Source organism: Nannospalax galili, unplaced genomic scaffold (genome assembly GCF_000622305.1).
Source record: "Nannospalax galili isolate Female #2095 unplaced genomic scaffold, S.galili_v1.0 scaffold983, whole genome shotgun sequence".
Taxonomy (NCBI): Eukaryota; Metazoa; Chordata; class Mammalia; order Rodentia; family Spalacidae; genus Nannospalax; species Nannospalax galili.
This window is the reverse complement of record NW_008350255.1, coordinates 84,565-102,964: the sequence shown is the minus strand read 5'-3', so window position 1 is coordinate 102,964 and position 18,400 is coordinate 84,565. Positions and strand designations below refer to the sequence as shown.

The 18,400-nt window shown below is 43.0% G+C and overlaps 1 protein-coding gene across 4 annotated transcripts; it reads left to right on the top strand.

Moving 5' to 3' along the window:
- The first annotated feature begins 11,194 nt into the window (after window positions 1-11,194).
- Window positions 11,195-18,200, top strand: Med7 (mediator complex subunit 7). Of its 4 annotated transcripts, none has more exons than XM_008847378.2 (3): window positions 11,195-11,385; window positions 12,292-12,412; window positions 17,163-18,200. In XM_008847378.2, the coding sequence occupies exon 3, from the start codon at window positions 17,180-17,182 to the stop codon at window positions 17,879-17,881; it is 702 nt and encodes a 233-aa protein (XP_008845600.1). In that variant the 5' UTR covers window positions 11,195-11,385; window positions 12,292-12,412; window positions 17,163-17,179; the 3' UTR covers window positions 17,882-18,200. The 4 variants fall into 4 exon arrangements, with proteins under 4 accessions (XP_008845600.1, XP_008845601.1, XP_029426407.1 ...); XM_008847379.3 differs by having other exon boundaries at window positions 11,195-11,435; XM_029570547.1 differs by lacking the exon at window positions 11,195-11,385 and adding an exon at window positions 11,457-11,584.
- Window positions 18,201-18,400: the final 200 nt, after the last annotated feature.

Genomic DNA, 18,400 nt, shown 5'->3' with positions numbered 1-18,400 from the left:
GAGAGAGAGAGAGAGAGAGAGAGAGAGAGAGAGAGAGAGAGAGAGTCACTAGTCACTTAGAAGAGGTATCCTGAAAGACTGGCTAAAGGAAAAATCTCTAAAAGAAAAAGGAATGAACAGGCATGGTGATAGAGGCCTGTAAACTGAGCCCTCAGGAGGTGGAAACAGGAGGATCAGAAGTTCAAGGTCATACTCCACTATACGGTGAGTTTAAGACTAAAAAAGATTTATTTAAATAACTGGGGATACATATTGAAAGATGGAAAAACATGATAAACACAATAAAACACATTTTAGGGAAAATGTAGGTAAGTTTTTCTTCTCTAAGATTTTAAAAAAATTATATTTGATAGCTTAAGCAATTTCTAATAGATTCTGTGTTTATCAAGGAAATAATTGAAAGTCACTGCATTCTAAGTAGGGAAGAGAAAAGGAACATAAAAGGAGGTAAGATTTCTGTATTTTACCTAAACCATTAAAATGACAATAGCAGACTGTGAAAAGATACATATATTTTCTAAAGCAACAAGTAAGGGTGCTAAAAAAGATGTATTAAAACTACTATAGATAAAACAAAATTCAAGGAAAAAATTTAAAGCAATCCACAGGAAGGCAGGAAAAAGAAAGGAGAATAAAAACAACAGAGAAAACAAAAACCAAGCAGTGGAGATAAGCTCTGACATACTAATAATCACATTGATCATACATGCTCTGAACATATCAATTTAAAAAGCATGACACAGCATATACTGTCTGCAAAAAACCCTCACTTCATATATGTTACAGAAATATTAAAGGTAAAAGAATAAAAAATGGATAATGAAAACATTAATCAAAGAAAGCAAAAATAGCTATAGGGACCAAAAAACAGCAATCTTAAAAGTAAACTCATCAATCAGAAGAGAGAAAACATGGGAAGCAAAATTAATAGGCCTGAAAGAAACAAATCCACATCCTAGGTGGATTTAGATTTGTATTTTATATTATCTTATTTTTTAACTTTTATTTAAAAATTTTTTTGGTCTTAGCCAGGTGTGGTGGCACATACCTTTAATCCCAGCACTTGGGAGGCAGAGTCAGGCAGATCTGCCTGACAGGGTCTCCCTGTAGCCCCAGCTGGCCTGGAACTTGCTATGTAGACCAGGCTGGCCTCGAACTCACAGAGATCTGCCTGCCTCGGTCTCCTGAGTGCTGGGGGATTTGTATTTTAAATGTGCAGTTCCATATTCCTCTCTCAAAAATTTAATGAACAAAATAAAAATTGACAGCACACAGAGGATATCATCTGTGCTATCAACCAGCATGATCCACAGAGCATTTACAGAATACTCTACTCAACATTGGCAGAAAATGAGTTGGTCACAAGTTGTGACAGAACATAACAAAACAGTTCATATTCTGAGCCTTAAAGCTAATTCCAACAATTTGAAGGAATTTAAATTATACATTATATAAATGCCCTGCTGTGACTGGTGAACATCATCAAAACAGCACAGTTCTAACTATCCATTGATCGTAAAGGAGACTATGGTCATTTTTTTTTTGTCTGCTTGTTTGCAGTGCTGTAGACTGAACTAGCACCTCCTGCATGCAAGGCAAGCACTCTACCACTGCGCTACCCCACTCCTCATAAAGAAAACCCAAAGGGAGGTTTAAAAAATGCATAGAATTGAAAATAAAAATCATCAAAATTTGGAATACAGCCAAACTAGTGTGAAGAAAAAAAATGTACACACTCTAAGTCTTAAGTAACAGACATAAGCTCTCATCCTAAGACTAAAAGAAATAAAAGAAAAATCCAAAGCACCCAAATGAAACCCAAACACGGGGACGAAAACAACAGGGTAAAAGCAAAAAGTCAATGAAATTGAAAGTAAGAAGATGATAGAGAAAACAGATGAACAAAGAACTAGTGGTTTGGATGTAAAATTGGGAAATCTACAGCGAATGAACAGAGAGAACAGGAAAGACACATACTGCCACTATCACAAATGAAACCAGGAATGTCAACACAGACCCCAAGGACACGAAAAAGGTACTAAGGAGAAACCACAAACAACTCTGCACAGGAGCTTGAAAACTTGTGTGAAATGGGCAACTTCCTTAACACAAACTCCCACACATGTATCCAACACAAAATATTTTGAATTAAACTATAATTTCTGAGGAAATTGGTATTTTAATTTGCCTCTCCCCCGAATCTGATGAAGATGATTTCAGTGGAGAATTGTGCTACCTATTACCAGAAGTAACACACTTAGCACAGTGCTATCCATCTGTAATTCTAGCACTCTGGAGACTTAAGACAGAAGGGTCACTATGTATACTAGACTGGCCTGGAACTTACTTTGTAGACCAGGCTGACCTCCAACTCACAGAGATCCACCTGTTTGTGACTCCTAAGTGATGGGATTAAAGATGCATGCCACAGTAGAATAAGTCTTAATTTAGCTCATAAAGCTAACAGTAACTTGATTCCAAAGTCAATATGAAAAAAGAAAACCGAGGGCCAGGTGTGGTTGTACACATCTTTAATTCCAGCCCTCAGGAGGCAGAGGCAGCAGGATGGTAAATTCAAGTCCAGACTGGGCTATGCAGTGAGACTTTGTCTTAAAAAAAAATCACTCCCTCCAAGGCTCAGGGACTTTTGCAGAAGAGGTTGGCAGAAAGAATGTAAGAGCTTGAGGAAGGGGTGTGCCAGCAAGCTACAGTTTCCCCTCCCACCCAATCAGTCAACCTTAGCTGCATGTGGGTGAGGGGCTAAAGATATATACGCTGAGAATGCCATGAGGCAGGTCTCTTGCCATTTTGTGCGGGTGTCGGGAAGTCACAGGATCTATATCGGAGTGTGGACTTCCAGAACAGTCATAAATGTGGGAGGGTGCCTGTGGGAGACAGGCTTGAGCCTAGGGTGAAAGTCTTATTGACAACCATACAGCAGGCCTGAAGCAACAGCCCAACTGCTGGAGCCACAAGGAACGTCTTGTGACATTTGCTCCCATTGGCAGATCATGAGACTGATGCCTAGAGCTCTCCACTCCCTAATCACCACCCTTGGAATCCAAAATTGCAACACTTAGATATTGCAACAGTCAGGGTCACATGGTTGCCAGGAATCCAGGCTCTGTAATCTGAAACCCAGTATGCTAATGAGGCATCCTACCTGCTATTCTGTGATAGGATGTTAAGACTTTTATTGTAATAGGATGCTAAACCTGTTATGCTAATAAGGTATCCTACTTGCTGTGCTGTGATTGGACCACTACCCCTATATAAGCTTGTGCCTCCCTGCAATAAAGCAGACCTATGTCACTGAACCTGGTCTCCTGTGTCTGAATGCGGCTCTGCTGACACAGTCTCCTCACCAGCCCTGGGGTCTGGGACCGGGCAGAAGCGGCAACAACAGGAGGCAGCACAGGGCAAGCAGAAGAGCTGCCTCAGCACCAGGCGAGCAGAAGAGTGGCCTCAGTCCAGGGCGAGCAGAGTAGCAGCCTCGACTCCTGTGAGAACGAAGGAGCGGCACCCACGAGAATGGAGAAGCAACTGCCACTGGCAGTGGCCACAGGTGCCCACTCTTCTGTAAATAAGCCCCCACCCTATGCTCTGTTAACAAGCCCAATAAACTCATTAGGATTAAAAGAAGAGGAAGAAGAAGAGGAGGAGGAGGAGGAGGAAGAAGAAGAAGAAGAAAGGGGCAACAACAACAGAGCAGAGAAACCTTCATTATTTCACCAAAGTTGACCCCATATTGGCAAATCCTTTGGTCTTTGAGTTCTTATTCCTAGTCCCCCCTAGACTTCATTGTATATATATATTTTATGTAACCTGCTCCAAGTTATTTCTGGAAAATGTGTTAAAAATTGCCCTTCTTTGGAATAATTAAAAATAAAAATAAAAACGGGCTGGGGAGATGGTTCAGTAGATAAGAGCACTGGTTGCTCTTGCAGAGGACCTGGGTTTGGTTCCCAGCACCTGCATGGTGGCTAACAACTGTCCGTAACTTCAGTTCCAGGGATCCAATGCCTTCTTCTATCCTCTGAGGGCATTGCATGACACAGGTGCACCTACATACATGTAGGTAATCCACTCATACACATAAAATAACAATAAAATAAAAAGATAAAAAGATGATGAGGAAGAAAAGGAGGAGGAGGTAGAGAAGAACAGCAGACCAATATCCCTCATGAACATAGACCGGAAATCTCTAGAAAATTATTAGAAAATATAATTCTACAACATATAAAACAATTATATACCATGACGAAATGGGGTTTATCCTAAAACGTGGTGAATTCAATATTCCTAAATCAACTGATAAAATTCACCATATTGAGAAGCTAACAAGAAAAAGCACATAGTCACAGTAACCTGTACAAGAGTAATTGACAAAATCTAACATCTGCTCATGATGAAAACTCTCATGTACCAGAAATAGAACTTCAATATGGATCAGTACAAAAAACTTCAGCCAATACTTTACTTAATGATGAAAGACTATGCTTTTCCTTGAAGATCAAGAAGAAAAGAAGAGTGTATATTCACCAGTCTTACCAACAGAGTGCTGGGTGTTTTAGGCAGGACCCTAAATAAGAAAATAAATAGAGGGCATCAGATCAAAAAGGAAGAAACTGAACTGTCCTCAGGTGTAAACAGCATGATTGGTCTCTAGGAACTAAAAAGTTCTGTAGCATGCTGGTGCGGAATGGTTAATTCACCAAGCTCACAGAATATAAGATCAAAAATATTTACATGTAAATCTAAAAACAGTTGTGTACAAAATTGAGGAAAGACATCGAGAAGATCTAAGTCAATGAGATCTAAGTCAATTGAGAGATACAGTCTGTTCATGAGTTAGAAGTTTCAAGATTTCAGTCTTTCCCCAAATGATATACAGGCCCAACACATCAATTAAAACCCTGATATTTTGTAGATAGAGGCATTACTTTAAAATTCAGGCCACAAGAAATGCTTTCTTCTTTCTTTCACTTTTTGTCCATATTCATCTTTCAACAAGACAATATTCCACATTGGCAGGAGATCATCAGAGCTAATGCCCAGGCAGGTCAGCACCTTAGCTACAGCTATCGAATATAGCAGGGGCACAATTACAACTTAGCAAAACAAGAGCTATTAGAAGCAAAGATCAGGGAGCTGTGAGGTGGCATAGAAGCACCTCGTTTCTCTGCAGTTTAGAACCAAAGAGTTAGGAATTGACTTCTCTGTGAGGTGGGTGACTGAAGGGACTCATGAACGTTGATAACTGCACAGAGACTCAGACAGACCCAGAAAGTCTGATTATCTGACTAGGAGACGAGAACTCGCACATCAGCACCAAGTACACCAGCCTCACAGGGGGCAGAGAGGAAGAGCAGCAGATGGCAAGTGGGAGACAGAGGGGATGTCAGCACAGAAGCTTGTTCACGACAGAAGGCAGTCTGAGCTTAGCTGATCTGGGACCCCCGTAGCACGCTGGTGCTTGAGAAGTGTGCTGCACTAATGGCGGGGGGCATCTTGACAAGGTTCCACCCACACTCACTGCTTTGAGAAACCTAAGTTCTTACATTTTCCTTTTCTTTGGTGCATACAGCAAGCCCTGCCAAGCTGTCTCAGTCAGCATCTATGCTGTGGTCCAGCGTGGCCCGTGGAATGCCACTGAAGCAAGCTCACTGCAAAAAATTTTTGCAGTGGGATTTGTGTTGGAGACATGAGATGGAGTGGACTTTGCCTTTCCTCCTGCTCAGGAGGCTCTGGCCAAGAGACTGAGGGGGTACAGGGCTTCACTGTCGGGCCTGGGCCTCAGAAAATGATAGTCATAGGTGGTGGAAAGACCAAAACCTGCTGTGTCCCCCTCCAGCTGGACAGTCTGTTGTCCTCCATGTGATCTTCATGGAGGCTCCTGAGACGTAGACCCATGGCAAAGCCTGTGCCAGCCCAACCCTGGGGGCACATGGAGCTACTCAGTCCAGAGTAAGCTCTAGGGGGAAACATGGTTCATGGCACCTTCCTTATACTAGAAGCATGCAAACTGAGAAAACATTCCAACAAGCATCAGATCCAAACAGCTTCCACTGGCCATATGGCAAGCAACACAGAAAGAAGAAAGGTGTGACCATCCTTCAGCTCTTTCCAAGAGCCAAGAAGACACAGAGAAGTGCAGGCTGGCAGAGGCAGTGGCTAGCACTCTAGCTTGCATGACCACCCAGAAGAGAATGCTTCCAAGTCTGTCTGTAGGACTTTCTAAAAAAATTTAAAGTGCCAGGTGTGGTGGCATACATTTTTAATCCCAGCACTCAGGAGGCAGAGGCAGGTGGCTCTCTGTGAGATCAAGGTCAGCCTGGTCTACATAGCCAGTGCCAGGACAGCAGGGGCTATAGGAAGCCCCTGTCTCAAAAGAAAAAAAAATTGTTTTGTTTGTATATGTGGGGTGTGTGTGTGTGTGTGTGTGTGTGTGTTGTGCACAGGGGTGCATGTGATGACATGCCTGCAGAGGCCAGAGGTCAACTTGTATGAGTTCCCTGTCTTCTACCACGTATGTTCCAGGGATCAAACTCACAGGCCCGCCACCCCCACAACTCCCCTTTTTTATTTGTTGATTGATTTGTGAGTATATGTATATATACATGTATATTTTTTCCTCTGTTTAAAGGCATATTTACTTTTTTTTTTTTTTTTGTCTTTTTGAGTCTCCCTGTAGCCCAGTTGACCTGGAATTCACTATGTAGACCAGGCTGGTCTCGATCTCACAGAGATTCACTTGCCTCAGCCTCTGAGTGCCAGGATTAATGGCGTGCACCACCACACCAGGCTAAAGCACACTTACTTTTAAACTATTCTTTTATGATTTTTTTGCTATTACTTTTTCTTCTAACAGCTAACACTTTCCTTCTTTCTCTAACTTTACTGCTGCTTTCCATTGCCCTCCTTAATTTCCTCTCGATGTTTTTCTTTTTCATCATCTTTTAAAACTTTAAAATTTATGTAATTTCTGCTGCTATCATTCTTGTTACTGTTATGGAGTCGTGGATGTTGTAGTTAGGACTTGGTTCTTCCTTCATTTCTGCATTGGGGTCACTGCCGTTTGTTGCTGTTACTTCTGCTTTCCCCCTGACATAATGCTTGGGATTAGGCACTGACACTTAAGTGTATAGTGCAGATACTTTGGCTGAGCTACACTTCAAACCCAGATAAGAGTCTACACTGCCCTCTATACAACTCACCACTTCTCAAACATCAGTGAATACTTTAACTCACAGAATAGGTGTGATTAAAAACCCCAAACTGATAAGTAGGCTCTAAGTAAGCACAGCTCTGGGGGAGGGGGGAGTACCTGAAGGCCCATTCTCAGTCATCCATCCCTATGACAACAGCGTAAGACTATGGACACTGCACTGCAAAGGACTGCACTATAGGACATTCCTATACCCCTCAGACTATTCATTCTTTTTTTTTTTTTGTCTTTTTGAGACAGGGTCTTTCTGTAGCCCCAGCTGGCCTGGAACAGACTATTCATTCTTGACAAGACTAGAGGAGTCATGGTAGATGGTGTATCCCATATACTCCACTGTCTGAAACACATCTGCCTTGTCTAACAGGAGTGTCCCACCCTTGTGAAACCTCCAATGGAAGCAAGACCCTCAGGCTCTGATATGATTTTCTCCGTGTATTAGTTACCTGCATCATTGCTGTGATAAAACACCTGACAAAGTAACTAAAGGAAGAAAGAGTTGATTTTGGCTCACAGTTCTAGCACTCCATCATGCTGGGAAGCCAAGGAGGCAGAAGCTTGAAGTAGCTGGTCATGTTGCATTCACAGCCTGGAAGAAGAGGATGGTTGGTACGTGTGCTCAAGTAGCTTTCTCCTTCTTATGCACTTCAGGACCCACGACAAAATCCTGTGTTTTCTCTCATATGTGGCTTCTAGGGAGAAAAGGACATGATATTAAAAGACGAACTATAAGATATAAGAGAAAGTAACCAGGTGCTCAATATTATCAAAGTATGCTATCTGCTTCATTTTTCACATTTAACATAGTCTAATAAAACATTAAAAAATTAAATTGAGGTAAAAAGAGGCTATGGGTGGATATGAAAGTAACTTGTAGGGGGCTTGGGAGATGGCTAAGTGGGTAGTGTTTCCCTGTGCAAGCATGAATATCTGAGTTCCCATGCCCAGGACCCATGTAAAAGCCAGGTGTGGCAGAATGTGTGTGAAACTTGAGCCGGGGAAAGGGGTCAGAGGCAAGCAGGTCCTGGGGTTAGCTGGCCAGCCAGTCTAGCTGAAGGTTTAGTTAGATCTTGTCTCAAAAACTAAGGGGGCAGCAATAGTGAAGACACCAGACATCCACCTCTGGCCTGCACAGGTGGGTGTGCACACACATGCACACAAACATGCATACATTCACACACATATACGCCATACATACACATGTAAGCAAACAAAAAGGTAACTTATTTGGGTAAACTTGGAGAAAAGTTTTAGAGAAGTTACACTTGACATGGACCTTATACAGGGACTTTAAGTGGACTGGATATAGCCCAGATTCTTTTGGAAGTTTGGAGCAAATTGATTAAGAAATCAACCAATAAACTTGCTAAATTTTGCAAAGATCTTACAAAGTTATGACAAAGGCATGGCTATTTTTCTTTGGTGAAATGACACATAATAATGTAAATAATGTACTTTAACAGAAATGGCTACTGTAAATAATCCAAATGGACTTACCTGCCTTTTTGTTTTTCATCCTGCAAGAAATAACTGGCAATGTCCCTCTCAGCTGGACCCATATATGTGGGACACAAATCTTCCTGTTAAGAAAATCTAAATTGGGGGGGGGGCGGTGCCTTCGCTCCCAAATGCCAGGGTTACTTCTGCCCCCTGCTGGTAAAAATGTGTTGGGCAACGCGAGCTGCCTCTCCTCCCACCTGCTGTAAAGGGTCTGGGTTGTTGCGACTTGTTCTTAAAGTTCATTCACACTGGTGCTAATGCAGAATGAGAAAGATGCGAAAGAATGGCGGCAGAGACTACGATGACAGCCGTGGGAATGGCAAAAATGACTCAGGTTTGAAACATTTTAAAATAAAACTAATTTAAAAAGTGGATATGGTGGTTCCAGTGGAGTACTGGGAGTACTGGTAAAGAAGTATAGCTGGGTATAGTGGTAGTGGGTATAGATGGTTTCTTTTCTCTCTTTTCTCTTTCTTCTTTCTTTCTTTTTTTTTTTTCTGTCTTTTTGAGATAGGGTCTCTGTGTAGTCCCAGCTGACCTGGAACTCACTGTGTAGACCAGGCCGGCCGCAAATTCACACACAGGGATCTGCCTGCCTCTGCCTCCCCAGTCCTGGGATTAAAGCCGTTCGCTACCATGCCCAGCACATAGATGTTTTCTACAGGGCCAGAAGTGTAGAGATGGGGCTCCAGGGTCCACATGAATCCTCCTACATGTTGCCATGTGGAAGGTTTCTGACTGAGAAGAGGTTTGGGTCCCAAGCTGTCGAAATGATCAACTGTGCCAAAGGGCGCTGACAAAAGGAATACAGTGAGGATGGGAAATCATATCGGAAGCTTCCTATAGAACATGGTGGTGTCAGCAGTTAGGAGGAAAACTTGACTCAGGCATGCCCCAAAGTGGATGGATTTCTTCAACAAAAAAGTTTACGTGGGGAAAAACTGAAATGGAAGGGCGGAATGCAAAGATGAAAAGGCAATTAAAAGGTCACAAAGATCTATGTACGCTTGGTGTCACATGATTTTAGTCTCAGCACTCAGGAGGCAGAGGCAGGTGGATCTCTCTGAGTTTGAGGCCAGCCTGGTCTACATGGTGAGTCCCACGCCAGCCAGAGCTACTTAGTGAGATCCTGTCTCAAAACCAAAACCAAACAACCTCAAAAAAAGACGGGGGGGGGGCAGATCTTAATTGGAACTTGAGACAATTAGAATCCAAATACTGATCTAGTAGGTGATGATTAGGAATTATTAACTTATCTTTAAAAAGGTCTTTTCTTTTGAGACAAGGTCTTGTATAACCTAAGGTAACTTTGAACAATTAGGTGAGGGTGACCTCAAACTTTGGACCCTCCTCCTTTGACATCTCAAGTGCTGGGCTTATAAGCCTGTCCCATCATGCAGTGCTGGGAACAGGACCCAGGGTTTCAATGTATTCTAGGCCAGCACCCTACCAACTAAACTAGGTCCTCAGGCCTATTACCATATCTTTAAATAAGACAGTAATTTCACGCATATTTGAAAAAATAAAGAGTTCTTACCTTTCAGAGACAGATGTTGAAATAGAGATGAAAGGCTGTTTATAAGCTGATAACTGATAAAGTTGGGGGTAGCAGACTGCACTGTACTTTTGTTTGTCTGGAATTCTCCATGTATTTGAGCAGAGAGTAAATCTTATTTTTAAAGAGGCAAAGCTGAGAACTTTTATCAGAATAACATTCTTTTTATCTTACTAGTTACGTGCAGCATGCTTTCCCAAGCCTCCCAGGAATTTAGAAACTTGTTACAATTCTTGTAAAAATAACCTCCAAAATGAACATTTAATTGCTGGGTCTGGTGGGGCATTCCTGGATTCCAAGCATTCCTGAGGCTGAATATGGGAAGTCTGAGGCCAGCCTGTGCCACATAATGAAATTGTCTCAATATTTAAAAACTATATTTCTTTTTTTTTTTTTTCAAACTTGGCAATTTGGAGCCTGAAAACATTATAATAGACATCTCTGAATTCCTAGGTAAAAATAAAAGTGAAAAGATATGGAAGAAATGGAGTCAGAATGTTATTACCGATCATGTTCACAAATATTCCTACATATATGTTATAAAGAGTTCAACCTTATTTTTCAAACATTGTTGATGGCGAGGTTAGTGTTGATATAACTTAAAAATGTACTGCCTATCCATATTTTCTGACTTTCACAAGATCCCTTGTTTACTTGTAAGCTTTCCAATTAAAAGTGGAAGCGGCGACGAATGGAATTACTAGATACTACTTGAACTGACAAAGTACGAACAAAAACACTCAGGACCTGAGCTGCCCAAGCAGAGAACGCCCCTGGAACCACAACGCTGGAAAAGCGGGAGCGTGGGATGCGCGCAGGCGCAATGTCCTTAAGGCGGGACTCGGTTAAAGGACAGCAGTGATAGCCAATCAAAAGCTAGCACCAGAGGCTTCGTCCGGGGAGGGAACCGGAAGTCGGGCTTCGAAGCCGCTAAGGCAAGCCGCTACCGGAAAAGCTTTGGCGGAAGAGAGCTGGCTGCGGCGGCGAGCGTGCGTAGCGGTCGTGTCTACTTTCCGCCTCAGTGGATCGGCGTCCCGGTGCTCGCGCGCTTCCTCACGTCCTTGGCGGAGTCTCCCGGAGGCCTGGAGCGCGCGGCCGGCCGAAGGTGCGGGAGCGGCCCGCTGGGGGCTCTGCGCGGGACGAGCCGGACGGGAGGTTGGCAGGCCCGAGTGCTAGTCCCCACGCCGCGGGCTTTTCACCTGGCCTTAGCCAGACGTGTGATGGGGCGAGGTGGGGAGCAGAGAGGACCCCAGCCTGTACCGATTCTTCTGGAGGGTCCCCGTAGACACGGTCGAGTCTCCAAGGTGCCAGCCTCGGAGGACCTTGTGCCTTTCCCCCGAAAGCGCTTGAAAGTGAGAGTCTGGGAAGTACAGTGCTTGCCGCCGGTTTTAGTAAAAATAAGATGAGTGGCGGTTCTGTAGTACGCCCCGCTCCTCTTCATCTGGTGGGGGGTAGCATCATACGAGGAGTTCCTCTTTGGAGTCAAAGAACCCGGATTAAGAATTCCTGTTGGAGCCGGGTGCGCGACTTTAATCCCAGCCCTCGGGAGGCAGGAGGATCCCTGAGATCGAGGCCAGCGTGGTCTACATCGTGAGTTCCAGGACCGCTGGGGCTACAAGGGACCCTGTCTCAAAAAGACGCCCCTCCCCCAAAATAAACTCTGTTGAACTACGTAATTTAATTTCAAACAGTTTTTCACACTGCAAATTGGGAGCCTCATCTCTAAAATGAAATTGGTGATAGTTACTGTAGAATTGTTATAAAAGGGAACGGTAAAAGCTATGGTCATCACATACTTGGTTGGGACTAATGGTTATCACGTACTTGGTTCCGGTTCCGACTAATGGTCATCATGTCCTTGGCCTATGAAAAATGGCAAGTCTAGTTAGTGCTGGGCGTGGTGAAGGAAGCGGGACTCCCAACCTGGAGGCTGGAGATGAAAGGTTTGATTTTTAAGTATGGTCCGTGTGGGTTGTCTTGCTGTGGCTGTAAGAAGTCCTTCTTCTTTTAGGTAGACGCTGTGATTATTTAGGAGTAAAGGGATGAGAAAACAAGCGGATGAGCGAAAATGTTAACATTTGGAAAATCTGACTGAAGACTGAAGTGCCCTCTCAGCTTTCCTGTGAGTGAAGGTATGTCAGAGTTTGAAAAGTTGTAACTACAACTAAATGAAGCTTGGAAAATTGAAATAATTTGAAATGACACATGTTTATAAACAACTCCAAACATGTTTTCTTAGGGGCCATCTTGTATTTGTAGATATATTTTATCTAGCTCTTACTGATGAAAGGATAAATGACACCCAACATTTCCTTCTCTTCTCAAGCAGTGCTCCATTAAACATCCTTGTATATGTCTTTGTGCTTGTATTTGGGCTGTATTTTTATAGGATTGTTTATAACTGGGTAGCCTGGAGCTCACCATGTAGACCAGGCTGGCCTTGAACTCAGAGATCTGCCTGCCTCTACCCTCCTGAGTGTTGGGATTAAAGGCATGCATCACTGTTGCTCTCCTAGGTAGATTTTTGAATGTGGAATTGGTTCAGAGAATACCAGCCTTTAAAACTGTGATTAGAGCAAATCAAATTCCACGTGTATGTAATTACTAGTCTGTCAGTTGTGCTTGAGAATTTCCTCATGTCTTCCTGGGTAGGACTCTTAGCCCCTAAGAGAATGCTGCAGTCTTAAGATGTCTTCTACTTTCATATATTAAAGTAAAAGGAACTCCATCTCAGATGCATTTTTTGCTGTGGGCCTACCTCTGAAACTGGGGTAACCCACTCTGAAGAAACTAAGAATGAAATCCCTGCTTGACTCCAGAACCTTCCACATAGGGGATGCTAGCATCTGTGGAATGATAGAGTTTGACATTGAGACCCTGCTAGCTGAAGAAGGCTCAGAGGCATGCTCTTGTCAACATGAGGAGAGGCTGGTGGAAAGCAGTGGCTAGTGAGGGGGAGGAAGACAAGAATTTTGGAATGACACTGACCCGGAGGCCACCTTTGATCCAGCACTGAGGAGGGAGAGGCAGTTCTACATAGCAAGTTCCAGTCTGGGGCTAGGGAGAGCTTGTCAAAAACAGTAACAAATAAGATGCTGGAATGAGAGAAGCTAAGACAGGGTCTCGAGAATGTAGTATATAAAGAAGGAAGAAAACCCAGCTGAAAGATTAGGGTAGAAAGATGCCCTTTGGGATGTGGTGATGTGATTGTGGATGACTGATAAACAGTTTTGCTGGAGTGAAAGCATTAAAGCTAGATGGAGAATGACAAAATGATGACTGCAGGGAAGGCTGGTAAAGTAATGGCCTGTGTTGATGTGCTAATGTAGTGACTCAGGCGTCTGGCTGCTGTCCCCTTTGACTTTCAGCTCCATCCTGTGCACCCAGAGGTTTGGTGAATGAAACCAAGAGCTGTACCATGGCCCCACATACTTCACAGGTGCCAAAAATAGTACTGTTACCAGCATGTTACTTGCCCCACTTGATGTTGGAGGGTGCTGCATCTTGAAACAGATAATTATGAAAAAGTGCTCAGGAATTCTCTGGTTGGGTAGTATTCTTGCACTTAAGAGAAGTAGAGGTTATCGTGACCATAGAGGTTATAGGGTTTGATTTTAGATTTGAAATTCAAATAGAAAAGTTAATGTGTTCATACAAAAGTGTACCATGAACTAAAATATGGCTTCTTCCAAAAATCTTTAATACGAGGAATCTAAAATATAGCAATGTTGATTTTGTCAAAGTATTTAATTTTAGGGACTGGAGAGATGATCCAGTAGTTAAGAACACTGGCTGCTCTTTAATAGAGGACCCGGATTGGTTCCCAGCACCCACATGGTGGCTAACAACTGTCTATAACTCCAGTTCCATCGGATCCGACACCCTCTTCTGGCCTCTGGGCATTGCACAGCACAGGCACACTTAACATACATGCAGGCAATACACTCATGCACATAAAATAAAAATAATGAAAATTTTTTTTGGCGGGGGAGTCTTCTTGAGACTAGTAGCCCCAGTTGGCCTGGAACTCACTATGTAAAGGCTGGCCTCGAACTCACAGAGATCCACCTGCCTGTGTCTACCGAGTGCCGGGATTAAAGGTGTGCGCCACCACTCCCATCTCGAAAAAAATAGATGTTTTTAAAAAAAATTTAGTCTTAAGTGCTGATGTTAGCACTCAGTGTATAATAAAAAGCAGAAGGATTTGTGATATAAGACTGGTAGACAGCATGTATAGCTTGGCTGTGATAAGAGTAGAGAAATGGGTTGGGCATAGTGCCAGCACTTGGGAGGTAGAGGCAGGCAGATCTCTTAAGTTCAAGGCCAGCCTAGTCTCCATATCGAGTTTTGTCTCAAAAGACCAAAACAAACTCTTTTGGCTGTAAGGATATAGTTCTTACTTTGCACCATTCTTTTTTTTTTAATCTTTTTGAGACAGGGTCTCCCTGTAGCTCCAACTGTCCTGGAACTCACTATGTAGACCAGGCTGGCCTTGAACTGACAGAGATCGGCCTGCCTCTGCCTACTGAGTGCTGGGATTAAAGGTGTCCACCACCATGCCCAGGAACTTTGCATCATTCTTTAACAGTGACACTTTCTAACTATTGTGAGAAACAAGGACCCTTTATAATAACATTACTGGAGACTCAGAGTAGTAAAAGTCAGATGATTTACTCTTTTTCTGTAGAAGTTGAGCATTAGCCTAGACAAAAGGTAAAAGTGGCTGGTGCGCCAGTCTAGCACAGAACAGTGGTTTTTATATCACATTTCTCTGCCCCTCTTTAGTTTTCATTGGCTGAGTTCTTCAGGGAGGTATAATCTTCCCACTGTCTAGTATTGCCCCTCCTCAATATCCCCATCTTAATTGGTTCAAGATGCAAAACCTTATCTAAAGGAGGACTTGAGATTTCCTCCTTTTTTTTTGCACTCACACTGCCTTAAATTTTCAGCCCTTGGATAAACTGAGAACACCTAGATAAGTAGGTGCTGGCTGCCAGCTAGGGAGGGGCCTACTGCCTTCTAACTTAGAGATTCTCGATGCACCTCATCCTGGACTTTTTTTTTAGTTCTTTTTTCTTTTTTTTAAAATTTTATTTTATTTTATTTTATGTGTTTATTGCATGTAGGTAAGTGCACCTGTGTCATGCAGTGCACGTGGAGGTCAAAAGAGGGTGTTGGATCTCCTGGGACTGGAGTTACGGACAGTTGTTAGCTGCCATGTGGGTGCTGGGATTCGAACCCAGGTCTTCTGCAAGAACAACCAGTGCTCTTAACCCCTGAGCCATCTCTCCAGCCCCTATACATTGTGTTTTGATCACACCCAGTCCCCCACTCCCTTCCAGTTTCTCCAAGACCCATCACCATGTCTCCCTCCCAGATTCAGATTTTCTTCTTTTTCCTTTGCTGTAGTGAAAATGATGCCTTCACCATTAACAGTCTGGTTCACTTAGAGCACAAGTTTGACAGGCTTACCTGATGAGAGCCTATAGCCTTTTTGGTTAATAGAAACTTAAGAGCAGGGACACAGCAAGCCATGGGACCAGAGCAGGTACAGTAAAGTGTTATTTGGGGAGTCAGTGACTCAGCAGATTTAAGTTGGTAAAAGCAACAATCAGGTTTCCATGAAAGGTGACTCTACAGTAAACATAAACTTGCCAGTGTCCACTATCAGTTACAAAACTTGCCTTCACACTAGAAACCTTTGTAGTCATAACAGTGGTGCTGTCACAAACTGGACCTATGGTAGACCCTTTCTAGAAGACAAGTCCCAGGTGTACATCTTCTGTACTCCCTGCCCCATCTTACAGACTTGGTGAGAAGCTCTCCTTCCCTGCCACACGCAGCTACCCATTTCTCTTGCTTTGCTTTGTTTTCTCTTTGCCTCCTCCTCCTTTGTGAGGGTCACCTGTCCCTTTAGAAGTCTTGACTAATTCAAAAGTTCTTGCTCTCCGAGGCATACCTCCTTTCGGGAAGCATGAAGATGATGTGGTCTGATCCCACAGTGAACTTTTGAATATTGTAGTTGGTGATGAATGGGCTTCCCTGGCACAAGCTGGTGATTTTCTCCTTCACAGTGAGGCTGTGTGACACAGTGAGAAACACGAGAGCCCCCTCCTTGTCATTTTCAATATGCTTTACTCAAGTCCATCTTTTAGAAATTGACAGGTGTTGAGGGTGTCTTGTGCTCTAGGTGATCTTTTTCTATTTTTCTATGCCATCATCTTTCCATCACTGTTCTAGAAGATGTACCATATCCACATCATTGTGATGGTGGGTTCCCTCCTGCTGAAATGGGGTGGTTTTCCTGGATGGCTTTGCTGTGGTGCCAGCAACAGGAGGTCCTAGGCACAAAGCAAAAACAGGACACTATATGCCCATCTGAAGGCCCTCTTTCTTATGCCTCAGCAGATTCCCAACTGATACAGGGCTTCCCCCTGCTTCCTGGTTCCCTCAGATTTTCTTTACAGATGAAAAGATGTAACTTTAAAAAAAAATGCTGATGAAAGAATTAAGATAATAAAGGAAGCCGGGCATGGTGGTGCATGCCTTATAATCAATCCCAGCACTCAGGAGGCAGAGTCAGGTGGATCTCTGTGAGTTTGAGGTTGACCTGGTCTACATAGTTCCAGGGTCAGCCTGGTCTACATAGAGAGTTCCAGGACAGCTGGGGGCTACAGGGAGACCCTGTCTCAAAAGCAAAAATAAGATAAAAGAAAATATGTGGATGGTTGGTAACAGTGTTTACTTAGAAAAGAATTGGAAGCTATTCCCTGTTGTAAATGTTAGAGACTAAGGAGGCAGATGAAGGGATGCCCTGCAGTAGCTAATAGGAAGGGTTTGTTTATAGCTCTGCTCTGAATCCTTGTTGCTCTGAATCTCTAGGTTCTTGGTCGTCCACAATGGGGGAGCCACAGCAAGTGAGTGCACTTCCACCACCTCCAATGCAGTACATCAAGGAATATACAGATGAAAATATTCAGGAAGGCTTAGCTCCCAAGCCGCCCCCTCCAATTAAAGACAGTTACATGATGTTTGGCAACCAGTTCCAATGTGATGATCTTATCATCCGCCCTTTGGAAAGTCAGGGCATTGAACGGCTTCATCCTATGCAATTTGATCACAAGAAGGAACTGAGAAAACTCAATATGTCTATACTGATTAATTTCTTGGACCTTTTAGATATCTTAATCAGGAGCCCTGGGAGTATAAAACGAGAAGAGAAGCTAGAGGATCTTAAACTGCTCTTTGTCCACGTACATCATCTCATAAATGAATATCGACCCCACCAAGCAAGAGAGACCTTGAGGGTCATGATGGAGGTCCAGAAACGTCAACGTCTTGAAACAGCTGAGAGGTTTCAGAAGCATCTGGAACGAGTCATTGAAATGATTCAAAATTGCTTGGCCTCTTTGCCTGATGATTTGCCCCATTCAGAAGCGGGAATGAGAGTAAAAACTGAGCCAATGGATGCTGAGGATAGTGGCAACTGTCCTGGACAGAGTGAACAACAAAGAGAAAATTCAGGTCACAGGAGGGACCAGATTATAGAGAAAGATGCTGCCTTATGTGTCCTAATTGATGAAATGAATGAAAGGCCATGAAGAGAATTTCTCTTTGTTTTTTCCTCCTTTTAGTAAATAGCATTATATATTGGTATATTTTCTCTTGGACATTCTTAAAAAGTTATAACTAAAAATGTAAAGGGATATTTTTCCTTTATTTTTTTTTTTCAATTTTGGCATACCATAGGCAGCAATTTGACAGAGTACACATAGGCAACTGAGTTATATTTGCATAATCACCATAAAAGCAGCGTATTTGCTGTTGTGTGCAAAGTCCTATTTTTGGAGTTGAAATAAAAATTTAAGGTAATGGTGACCTGTCATTTTTTAATAAAAGTTATTTGCTATAAGAATAAAAGGACATTGTATTAGTTACTTTTCTGTTGCTGTGATAGAAACACTGACCAAAGCAATTTATAGAAGGAAGAGTTTATTTGAGCTTACGGTTCCAGGAGAATTGCAGTCTGTCTTGGCAGGGAGGAATGTTGGCTGGAGGTGGCTGAAGCAGGAGCAGCAGAAGCTATCTCCATCTTCCAGCAGGCACCTGAAATGAGAGCG